This window comes from Elephas maximus, chromosome 25 (genome assembly GCF_024166365.1).
Source record: "Elephas maximus indicus isolate mEleMax1 chromosome 25, mEleMax1 primary haplotype, whole genome shotgun sequence".
Lineage (NCBI taxonomy): Eukaryota > Metazoa > Chordata > Mammalia > Proboscidea > Elephantidae > Elephas > Elephas maximus.
Window position 1 is genome coordinate 23127119 of NC_064843.1, and position 11459 is coordinate 23138577.

At 49.6% G+C, this 11459-nt stretch overlaps 1 protein-coding gene across 2 annotated transcripts; it reads right to left on the reverse strand.

Annotated features, from left to right (window-relative positions):
- Positions 1 to 296: 296 nt before the first annotated feature.
- Positions 297 to 11459, reverse strand: CD40 (CD40 molecule). Of its 2 annotated transcripts, none has more exons than XM_049869699.1 (9): positions 11340 to 11459; positions 7969 to 8047; positions 7506 to 7631; positions 7128 to 7274; positions 6702 to 6795; positions 3189 to 3250; positions 1724 to 1822; positions 1603 to 1631; positions 297 to 924 (listed from the first exon to the last, which is right to left on the reverse strand). In XM_049869699.1, exons 1-9 carry the CDS (start codon positions 11388 to 11390, stop codon positions 757 to 759), a joined length of 855 nt encoding a protein of 284 aa, XP_049725656.1. In that variant the 5' UTR covers positions 11391 to 11459; the 3' UTR covers positions 297 to 756. The 2 variants fall into 2 exon arrangements, with proteins under 2 accessions (XP_049725656.1, XP_049725657.1); XM_049869700.1 differs by having other exon boundaries at positions 298 to 924; positions 1736 to 1822.

The window sequence follows — 11459 nt, forward strand, 5'->3', positions numbered from 1 at the left end:
TCTGTTGATTTTTTAATTACACAAGCAATATGTGAATTCACTCTCCTTTTGAAAAAAACAGTAATAAAGCACTATGGGAAACCCAAGTTGGCTTTAACCAACCCTTCCTGCCCACCCCAGACGCTACCACACTTGGAATTACGATTTTTGTGTAGCCTTCCTGACTCCTTCCTGTGCATACACATACAATGTTACATCGTGTTTATACACATAGCCACAGACTATACATTGTATTTTTTGAGTATGTGCTTTAAAAAAAAAAAAAAAAAAAAGTTTCCATACCCATCATTCTGCAACTTGCCCTTGTTTTCATTCAACAGTGTCTTCGCGATTCTGTTGTATAAATATATTACAATTTTATTTAGACAGTCCCCTGTTGATGGGCAGATAAGTAGCTTCCAGTTTTTCACTATCACATCACAAACAACAGTGCAATGGTTATTTGCATGTCTCCCCGGCCACATGGAAACCACCATGATACATCCCTGGTAGGCTGGGGGGCTTGATGGCTATTACTATATTGCCCCCCAAAGAGTTTTGTCTCCATCTTTAAAAGCAAGTTGGGAGATAGGCTGGGCTCCAGAGCTGGAGTGAGAAGTCTTCCAAGGTGAACTGCTTCTCCTGACTTAAACATCAGGAGGCAGACAGAGAGGGCTGCGCCGTGCCAGCCCCTGCCCTCACACAGCAGCTGCTGCTCCAGGCTCTCCGACCAGATGCCCATTGCCCAGGCTGCCTCTCTCCTGAGCACTCACAGTCTCACTGTCTCTCCTGCACCGAGATGCGACTCTCTTTGCCATCCTCCTGGGTGACCGGCTGGCACCCGTGTAGGGTCTCCTGCACTGGAGCCAGAGGGTTATGGCCGGGAATGTCATCCAGAAAAATGATCTCCTCAGGATCTTTCCTTCCGCCCTCACCTGGGTGAGCCTGGAGGAGCCAAGGAGTGAGGTCACCCGAGCAGCAGGGGCAGCCTTCGCCTCTGAGGAGCCCTTCCCTCTGAAACAAGTCCCTCCCCAAACCCCTTCCTTTTTCTGAAAGGGAGGGCCAGCGCTGATTCTTTTGGTGCTTTCTGCCCCCTGCTGGCCACACTGACAGTGACAAGAAGCTTCCAGAGTGGGTGCCACAGGGGCTGCCCGCCTAGCCCCACCCATTGACCCAACACCAGGGCCCAAAGACTGGGCTCCCCACATGTTTAATGCCAGGAAAGGAGTGGAGAACAACAAATGTCAGACTTTGCCAATGGGGCTAGGGGCAGCTCTGTGGGGAGGGAAGCTCTGAGCATGACAAGGGCTGTCATGGAGGGAGTAGGCAGGAAGAATGGAGGCTGGGGTACAGGGCTGGGGTGAGAGGAGCAAGTTCTGCTGCTCCCTGGCCACAGAGGCAGACCCTGAACTGAGTCTTCTGTGATATAACCCAAAACCCATTGCCATCAAGTTGATTCTGACTCATAGTGACCCTATAGGGCAGAGTAGAACCACCCCATAGGGTTTCCAAGGAGCAGCTAGTGGATTCGAACTGCCAACCTTTTGGCTAGCAGCTGAGCCCTTAACCACTGCACCACCAAGGCTCCTTATCACCATATAGATAACAACAGGGGGGACCTACCTTCTTGTCTGGCTTCTTGACCACCTTATCTAGGAGAGAAAAAATGGGATGGGGGTCAGAAAGCAGGTGGCTGATTCTGTTTTGCACTTTCTCCCTCCCTCCCCTCTCCATCACCTCCCACCTGAGGACTCACTGATACAGGCAGATGCAAAGAAGACAGCAAACAGGATCCCCAAGGTGATGGGGATTGCCACCAGGGCTCTCGTCCGAGGCCAGGGACCTGGAGAAATCAAGACTTCAGCAATGACTCCCCCACCCACGGTCGCTCCCCACGCCCATGCCCAAAGCAGCTGTCCCTTGCTGACCACTAAAATCCTTAATTGCCTGAGCTCATCTACATCAGAGGTTTCAAACAGGTGGCACTTGGTGAAACGTGACAGCAGATGTCTTTAATGTGACCAGTACAATTTCAATATGTGTATATATTTGCCAACATTTCACAATCGGGAGATTCCACATAAAAAATCTGGATATCTTGTTTCTCTTACAAATTTGGGAGATCTGGCCCCAGTGGAACCCACGCCTGGCAACCGACAGATAGAACCGAGTAGCGGTAGCTGTCTCCACCTGTTCACCAAACTCCCCACCACTCCCTACTCTCCGCCTAGTGCTGAGGTCCAGCATCATTTATGTCTGCACTGTTGCTTTTGTCGTAGAAGAATAGAGGGGAATGTCAGTTATTTCTTGTACCTAAGTTCCCATCCTAAATGGGAAAATGAAAGAAAAACCATGAAGCAAGGGACTAGGGTGAGGCAGGTGAGGCACTTTCCTTGGCGTAAAACTAAAAGGGGTGCCAAAAAGCTCAGCAATTGGGATAAATAATATTTCAAGGCCATGTTAAAAAAAATCAAATCCACAAACTTAAAGGGATGTTGCCTGTTTTTTACAGAAAGGTTTATGGAAACCAGGGTCAGAATTACGGTGAGGCAAGGCAGGCAGCAAATGCATGGTGGTGATTTAAATTTTTGATATTTTGTTCATAGTGGGATTTTTTTTTGGCATTAACTGTGAATTTTTAAAAAATATATTGATTAAAATATTATTTATCCTAACTGCTGTATTTTTTGGCACTCCCTTGAATATCGTCTCTAAGGCAAGTGCCAAGAGGAAATTGAATTTTAAGAAAAAGCAAAAAAGGATGTAATTTTCTTACACCTGAACTTTTTCACTCATAAATGTAACCTGCCTAGTCCCTGTAGTTATTTGAGTTTGTGAGCTGTGCTGTAGGCCAACCTCCTCATTCTACAATTAAAACTGAGGCCCTGAGAGGGGACAATGTCACACTGTCTGGTCCTCAAAGTGCAGGGAAGCAGGATAGCATTTATGCAGGCACTTCCAACGACTTACTGAGAGAGGTGCTATTAGCATCCCATTTTACAGATGAAGAAACTAAGGCTCAGAGAAAGTAACCTGCCCAGGCTCCCACAGATACGTGACCAAACTGGGACACCACAACCCCAAACTGTCTCCTCCTCTCACCTCACTTTCTCTCCGTTTCCCCACCTGGTGCTTCTCTGTGCCTCAGTCTCCGCTTTCAGTTCCCCACCTTCCTACCCCGCTGCAAGGGCCCATTCTCCAGGACTCACCACAGAGAACATCAGTCATGTTAGTCCCCGCCTTCAGTTCTGCCTGGTCTTTGGTCTTGCAGCTGTATACAAACACAGGTGAGTACGTGTGAGTACGCGTGAGCGCGCGTGCACACACACACACACACACACACAGAAAGATACATTGACTTTCTCTAACCATAAGATTTCCAACCTCAGAAGGAGGCAGTCAAACAATCTACAAGTCTGGGTTCACTGAGCACATATTTGATACAATATCCTATGCAGGTTTCTATGAGGATGACACAGACTCCCACAACTCATGAGTGGAGAGAAAAACTACTGCATGGGAACTCTTGAAGTAGTGATGGGAGAGTCTACAATGAGTGCCAAGCTCTGTGATGTTGGCGAAAGTGAAATAAGACTCATTCAGAGAAAAGACAGACCCACAATGGCTGAAACGGAGAAATGTTCCACGGCAGTTCAAGGCAGCGTTTCTCAACCTCGGCAGTACTGACATTTTGGGCTGGAACGTTCTTTGCTGTGGAAGAGCTGTCCTGTGTGTTATAGGAAGCTTAACTCCCTGGCCTCTCCCCAGTAGACTCCAGAAGCGCTTCTCCCCCAGTTGTGGTAACCGAAATGTTTCAAGATGTTGTCAAATGTCTATGGAGAACAACACTGCCCCCAGATGAGAACTGCTGGTTTAATGGTATTCAGGAAAGACTTCCCTGGGGAGGTAAGATCTGCTTGTGCCCTGATGATGTGAGGCTTGGAGTGGCAGTGCATTCTAGCCAAGAGGGACAACGTGGTCAGAGAAATCAAGTGGGTATACGCAGAATGGTTTTAGGGAACTATGGGGAATTGGGTCTTATGAACCAAGTCATTGATGAGCAGGCATGGAGGTTTCAACTGGAGTCAGCTGGTGAGTCTTAGTATCTAACCAGTTGACTGAAGTAGTGTAAGAAATGTTATTAAAGCTTCCAGTGGCTGGAGAACTCAAAGGAGAAACGACAGAAAGAGTGGCCAGCCAGGAGGTCATTGCAGGAGTCCAGAGATGAGATGATGAGGACCTGGTCCAGGCTGGTCCCAGGAGGAGTGGGGAGGAATGGACAGAGAAGGACATCGCAACAGAAAAACCATCCAACACGGGAGAAAGAAAAGTCTCAAAGCAAGCACCTGGCTTAGCCTTGCATGAGAAGAAAACTTAAGTGTTTTACAAAACACTTGAACATGTCTCTTTCTCAAGCCCTGTGAGACAAAGGTCATTCCCATTTTCCAAATGAGGACACCGAGCTCAGAGAGCGAAGGGCAGTTGGCCCAAGTCACACATTTACCAAGCCACAGTCAGATTATAACCCAGTTCTCTGATTCTGATACCACGGGCCAATTAATTCTATGACACCAGTTAACATTCCTCAGTAAATATTTACTGAGCATCTACTATGTATTAGGCACTGTTCTAGGGAGTTGGGGGGACTGTTATGGATTGAATTTTGTCCCCCAAAACTATGTGTTGTAAGTCCTAATCTCTATTCCATGTGGTTGGAACCCTGGTGGCGCAGTGGTTAAGAACTCAGCTGCTAACCAAAAGGTTGGCAGTTCAAATCCACCAGGAGCCCCTTGGAAACCCTACAGAGCAGTTCTACTCCATTCCATATGTTCGCTATGAGTCAGAATTGACGCGAAGGCAATGAGTTTGGTTTTTTGGTTTTATACCTGTGGTTATAATCCCATTTAAGTACGGATTTTCTTTGTTATGATAATTAGATAGTGTAGGGTACGTTTTAAAACAATCTCTCTTGAGATATAAAAGAGCAGATTAGACACAGGGAAGCAAGCAGAAATGGGGGAAGATAGGTGCCACACCACATGAAGATCAGCAAGGAACCAAGGAATAAGGCCTTTCCCCCACAGCCAACAGAGAGAAAGCCTTCCCCTAGAGCCAGCACTCTGAATTTGACTTCTAGCCCCCTAAACTGTGAGAGAATAAATTTGTTTGTTAAAGCCACCCACTCGTGGTATTTCTGTTATAGCAGCACTGGATAACTAAGACAGAGGCCCAGTCTTCATACTTATGGAGTGAAACGGGGTTTTGGGGGGAAACCCTGGTGGCGTAGTGGTTAAGTGCTACAGCTGCTAACCAAGAGGTCGGCAGTTTGAATCCACCAGACACTCCTTAGAAACTCTATGGGGCTGTTCCACTCTGTCCTACAGGGTCGCTATGAGTTGGAATTGACTAGACGGCAATGGGTTTGGTTTTTTGGGGAAAGGCCCTAAACAAATAACAAAGTGTATATGGTATGTTACTATTTATGTAAAAAGTAAAAGGAGGGAGAGAGAGTGTGTGTATGTGTGTGCACAGAATCTCTAGAAGAACACCCAAGGAACTGGTAACAGAGGGACAGGGGTGACAGACAGATTTATCACTGTAGGTCCTTTTGTGCTTTCTGTTGCATGTGCATGTTTTACCCATTTTTTTTAAATTAAATGTAAAAAGTTAATGGGGGGGGTGTTTAAGAGGATTCCCAGCAGGAGCGTGTGAGGCAGGAAAATGAACCACGTGTTCAGAGGGTTGCAAGCAGCATGAGGCAGCGTGACGTGCGGAAGATGTCAGGAAATGGAGCTAGAAAGTCGGCCTGGGCCTCGAATGCCATGCTAAGGAGTTTGAGTTTCATCGTGAAGGCAACAAGAACCATGGAGCATTTTAAATAGGGGAGTGTCGTGATCGGAAATGTTTTAGAAAGCTCAGTTTGGCAATAGGGTGGAGAACCAGCTGAAGGGAGAGATTCGAGGCTGGAGGTCAGGGAGGAGGCAGAGGCCTCATGTTGATGAGGCTCAAACTAAAGTGGTGTCAGTGGAGGTGACAAGAAGGAGACAGATTCCCACACTCTGAAGGCCAATGGACAGGACCTGGTGACTGATTTGGGGTCAGAGTTGAGAAAGGCAGGCACTGTTGGGTGAGTGCCTGGAGGCATGGTAGTGAGTGGAGGGAGCAGTGAGTCCATTTTGCGCACACCGAGCTTGAGATGTCTGTGGTCATCCAGGTAGACGTGGGCACACAGTAGCTGGATGTGATTGTTGCAACCCATGAGACAACACTGGACAGGAGATCTTGATGGGAGTCATCAGAGGGAGATGGTAGGTGAAGCCATGGATATGGGTGAGGTGGCCCAGGAAAGGCGGGCAACGTGATTAGAGAGGAGAGGCCAGAACAAAGCCCTAGAAAAACCAGCTTAGAAGCAGGAAGGAAGAAGATTGAGAAGGAACAGAAGTAGGGATAGAAGGAAAACTAAGAGAGGGATCATGATGCACCATAAAGGGGGAGCTTCACGAAGATAGGCGAGACCAACAGTGTCTATTACATTAAAAGAGAGCAGGCAAGACAAATGCTGGAGATTGCCCACTTGGTCAGCCATGAGGTCCCTCTGTGGGTGTTCTACAAGTATGTGTGGACATGGGGAAGCAGGGGGTTGAACGACAGAGGACTGGATAGCATGGAAGGAGGACCCATGTCCCTCTTGGGACAGGAAACAGGGGGATGAGTCCTCATACCTTGTCCAAGGGTGACACTTTTCAAAAGCAGATGACACATTGGAGAAGAAGCCGACTGGGCAGGGTTGGCAGACGGTGTCAGAAACGCCTGTAGCTGGGAGTGGATGGGGGGTGGGCACAGTGGTCACAGTGGCCCATCTGCCCAGCTCTCAAGGGAGCAAGTGGACAGGTGGGACAGGAAGAGCTGCTGCTTTAAGCATTCTTCCCCGCGCCCCAGCCTAAGCTGCTGCAGCCCCCAGGAGGACTTCTCCCACTGCCCTCCCAAGGCAGACAGAAGGGAAGAGGCTCCATTTCCTGAGATACCAACTTAGGTTGGAGTCTCCATTCCCTTCACCTCTGGGGCTGAGTACCCACTGCCCAGCCCCTCACCTGTGGTCCTGGGATCCTTTCCTGTCTCCAGAGCCAGTGCCCAGACAGGCCGCTTACCGATGTGCTTGACCCCAAAGCCAGGGGGGCAGGAGCTGTGTGGGTCACAGCTGTCACAGGTGTGGCTGGTGCAGTGCAGTCCCTCTCTACAGGTGCAGGTGGCGTCTGTCTCCAAGGTGCCCTCCCTCTCGACCCGGAGCCCTAGGTCTGAGCAGAAGTGGGCAGGAAGGATGCGAACCCCTTGCTAAGCCATCCTTGGAACCCTGCCACCTGCTCTTTTCTTCTCAGACCCTCTTCCAATTAGGGATGGTAATCAAATCCTTTAACCACCAGTACAACCCAGACCCTGGCTATTGAAAACACAGAATGGTTGCATTGTCAGGAATGAGCTAAAATATCAGCCCTGTTCCCCAACACCACCCCCAGCAGCCCACACACTGGGGTCACAGTATTTGTGCTGGTGACACCATCTCTCTGTGTTCAAGGTGTCCAGGAATTCGCCTGCATGGCAAGGCTGGCACTCTGTGTTGGTGTCCTCAGTGCAGTGGTTCACCAGTTTCTTCCCTAGAAAACATCAGGAAATGGGGCAGCTCTAGCCAGTTGAAAGTCAGATACTTCTCACAAGTCACCAGGCCAGGCTTTAGGGCAAGAGGTGCAAAGAAAAAGTCTTGGACCCTCTCATTCTTCATAGTCTGGAGGGGGAGATGGAGGAGATAGGACCCCTAGTCCTGGGTAGGCAGAGATCTACCTGATAGAGGGAACCCAGAACATTCTGACAGCTGGGCAGGGATGGGAAATCCCCAGGGCTGGCTTCAAACTAGAGTTTACAGTTGGCATATGGGTTCGTGTCTGCTGGCAAAGCAAGAGGAGCCCCCTAAGGGATGCGATGTTGGGATCTCACCTGGAGGGCACAAATCACAGCACTGGCTGTTTACTTGGTACTGTTCTTGTTTGCATGGAGTGGGAGGCTCTGGGTGAACCTACAAACAGAATGGTGGAAGGTGAAGACATCTGGAAATCTCTGCTATAGCCTCCGTGCAGGAAGATGAAAGGCGGATGGGACAGGCTGGAACCGAAGTGATAGTCCAAAGCAGGAAATGAGCCTATGTACTACGTACTTGGTGTGTTTGTTTTTAACTAAACTGCCAAGTGATCTGATTCTAGAAGCACCCAGGGAATCATTCTGATATTTTAGAAAGAGGTTGCAAGGGAACCTCACAAGATTCTCGGAACTAGAAGGATCCTCCTTTTGGTTTGACTCCTGGGCTTTTTCCTCTTCTCAAAGACCTAAAAAGATATAACAGTGAAACCCCTCCCCTGGAGTCCTGAGGCTGACTGGCTTCAGCTGGTCCCAGTCCTGGCTGGAGCTGTATTTAGTCCCTGGCCTCTTCCTCCTATTCTTCTGCTCCTGCTCTCCTGCCCCTCCCAAAATCCCATCAAGTTTTCTCCCTCCAACTTCTCATCCCTGCTCATCTGGCCCCTCCCTCATGAAATGCTAGGCTTGTGGAGCTGCAATGATAAAATTCAGCTCTTCTGTTTTACAGATGGTGAGACTGAGGAGCTGGGAGGCTGGGACACTTGGCCGGAGTCAGACAGCAACAGGATCCAAATGAGAACTCGGGTCTCAATGCTCCCTCTTTCCATTAACCTGGGTCTCACCTGCACCCTTTTTACTATATCCAGGTACCACCCATGCTATTAATTACTTCTTGTGAGCTTAAATACATTCATTTTAAAGTAAACCTTATATCATTGCTATGAGAGGAGAACCAGTATCACATCTCATAAATAAAAGCAAACCCTAAAAATAAATTCCACAGAAACAAAACAAAGCTAATAAACCCCAGCTGGTTGCTTTGCTTGCTGAAGGCCCTCCATCCCAGGCCTGCTCTTAATTTGTGTCTAAAAAGGAGGATTAGCAAAGCCTTGAGAGGCATTAACTCTATTCTAGCTCCAGAGACTTCCTCCTTGAAGAAATGAAAAGGATTAAAAAACTGTAAAGTGAGTCTGGGTTATTTAGCTTTATATCCATGTGCTCCCTAAAATCATCCCACACTTTGGGAACAGCCAGTGAAAGGAGCACAGATTTGAGAGTCAGACAGCTTTAGGCTCCAATCCCAACTTTGCAACAGTTACTAGTTATTTTGCTTTTCTTAACCTCAGTTTTCTCATCTCTAAAATGGGAGGAATAATATCTACTCTGCAGGTTGGGTTGTAAAGATTAGAAAGAACATATGTACATAGCCTGGCACAGTGTTTAGAACATAGTAAAGCAAACCAAACCAGTCGCTGACAAGTCAATTTCAACTCATGGCGACCCCATGTGTTGCAGAGTAGAACCGTGCCCCATAGTCTTCAAGGCTGTGACCTTTCAGAAGTAGATTACCAGGCCTTTCTTCCAAGGCACCTCTGAGTGAGTGAGTTCAAACCATTAACCTTTCAGTTAGCAGTCAAGCATTTAACCATTTGTACCACCCAGGGACAGCCCTAGGTGATCAGTAAGTGGCAGCTTTTAATTATCATACATATGTGATATCTGCTTGAGTGCCTAGCACCCTGGCTAACTGGCTGGCTTTCCAGGAGCTGGCCCGATGGGTGGTTCTCATTCAGCCTGGGTACCTGAGCAAATCACCTACGGAAGTGCATCTTACCCCAAATGGGAAGGGAAGTAGAAAAGGCTGCTGCCCCCACTAGCACATCCTAATGCACCACCTTGTGAATGTTCTCCTAGCAACCCTCATGGACCTTCCCCTCACACTCCCAGTCCTTGATGCCATTGTCAAACACATGAAAGCTTGCCAGTCCCCATTCCCCTCAGGTCCCACCCTTCTGCCACAAAGGAGCTTGGGACAAGTGCTTAGAGACTTTCCCCATCTGAGAGGCAGGCACAAGAATCGGGCCAATGTGGATTCATATCCAGGTTCCACCATTACCCAGCTTTGAGACCTTGGGCAAGATACTTCCCCTTTCTAGGCCTCAGTTTCTTCATCTGTGTAATGGGGCAGTTGGGGAGAATCAGAACGAGAATGCACGTAAAGCATTTAGCTCAGAGCCTGACACACAAGAAGCCCTCAGTGAAAACCCTCTGCAATTGACCCAGCCTCTATCTGGAGCCAAAACTGGGGGTTATGAGAGCTCTTAAGAAGCCCAGACCACCCTTCATCCCACCTCCCCTGGCTCTTTCTCCACCCCTCCTACAGGGCCTCCTCCTCCTCCTCTCTCTGGATCCCCTCCCCCGGCCCCCCGCCTGCTTTTTCCCTAAGAGCCCTTGCTTAGAGCAAAAATGAAAGCTCCTGACCCAGGCAGCTTCCCCACTAACTCTCCCCTTGCTGTCAACCCTCCCACATCATGGTCATTCCACAGACCTCATGCCAAAATCCACAGCCCCCAAATGGGGCGGGGGGCAGAGGAGCAGGATGAGAGGGCCAGGTACTTGGGGGATTCCCAGCCTCCAGAATGAGGAACTACAAAAATACCTTCAAGTAAAATGTGAGTCAAGTGGGGCCTCTGAAAATCCCGGAGACATGCTTGGTTGGCTCTGAGCTCTCTTGGGTGCCTAGAGAAACCCCTGCTGGTCTCCTAACCCTTTCTCTGGTCCTCAGGGGTCCCCCATGCCATCTTGAATTCATCAGGCAGGGACAGAGCCCTGGGTATTCTTGCAAGATCACCCAGGATTGGGGCGGGAAGGGGGATGTTCCCAAAGAAGTACCCAGAGCCCTGCCCCCGCCCCCTGTTCCCACGAGATGCCTTGGATGAAGGCAGCCTCGACTGGCACGGAGATGAAAACGACTCACAGAGATTGGCATCTGCCCACATGGGCATCTGCCCACAAAGGGGAAGGAAAGGGGCAGGAGGCGGCCAGACCCGCCCGTTCCCTGGGCTAGCCTCCCTTTCCGCGCTCGGACACACACCACCCCCCCCACCACCACCAGCCCGTGTGACCAGCCTTGGAGGCAAACCCAGACTCCGGCCTTCTGATCAATAAACTTAAGTTCCCTAAACCCCAACCCCGTCCACGCCGTTTTGGCACACTTGTACCTGCAGTGCCCTCCTTACGCGCCCTCTGTGGGCCACCTGCAACCCCAGCCCAGGAGGAGAGAGGCAGCCCACCCCATTCAGCCAGGACCGGGATGCTTGGCCCAGCTTCCACCCTCCAGTCCCCCTAAATCAGCCAAGGAGATCCCTTCCTCGTACCCTGCTGCCCGTCCCTTCCCGTTCCCCGCTCTTAAATCCCAAATTCCCCGGTCGGTTCGGGGCAGAAACTCAACTCACGGCGGTGAACAAGCAGCCCCAAACGAGACACTGCAGACGCAGGCGAACCATGGCGAGGGGAGACCCAGGCGGCAGGAGCGGTGGGCCCCGGGCGCGGCCTCTACTAACTCCAGGGCCCAG

Excerpts from the sequence above, each read along its gene's own strand:
- CD40 (XM_049869699.1), bottom strand. The coding sequence starts at position 11,390 with ATGGTTCGCCTGCGTCTGCAGTGTCTCGTTTGGGGCTGCTTGTTCACC. Across the intron at positions 7,632-7,968 it reads CTGTGATTTGTGCCCTCCAG|GGAAGAAACTGGTGAACCAC; the intron begins GTGAGATCCCAA and ends GATGTTTTCTAG. Across the intron at positions 6,796-7,127 it reads CTTTGGGGTCAAGCACATCG|CTACAGGCGTTTCTGACACC; the intron begins GTAAGCGGCCTG and ends ATCCACTCCCAG.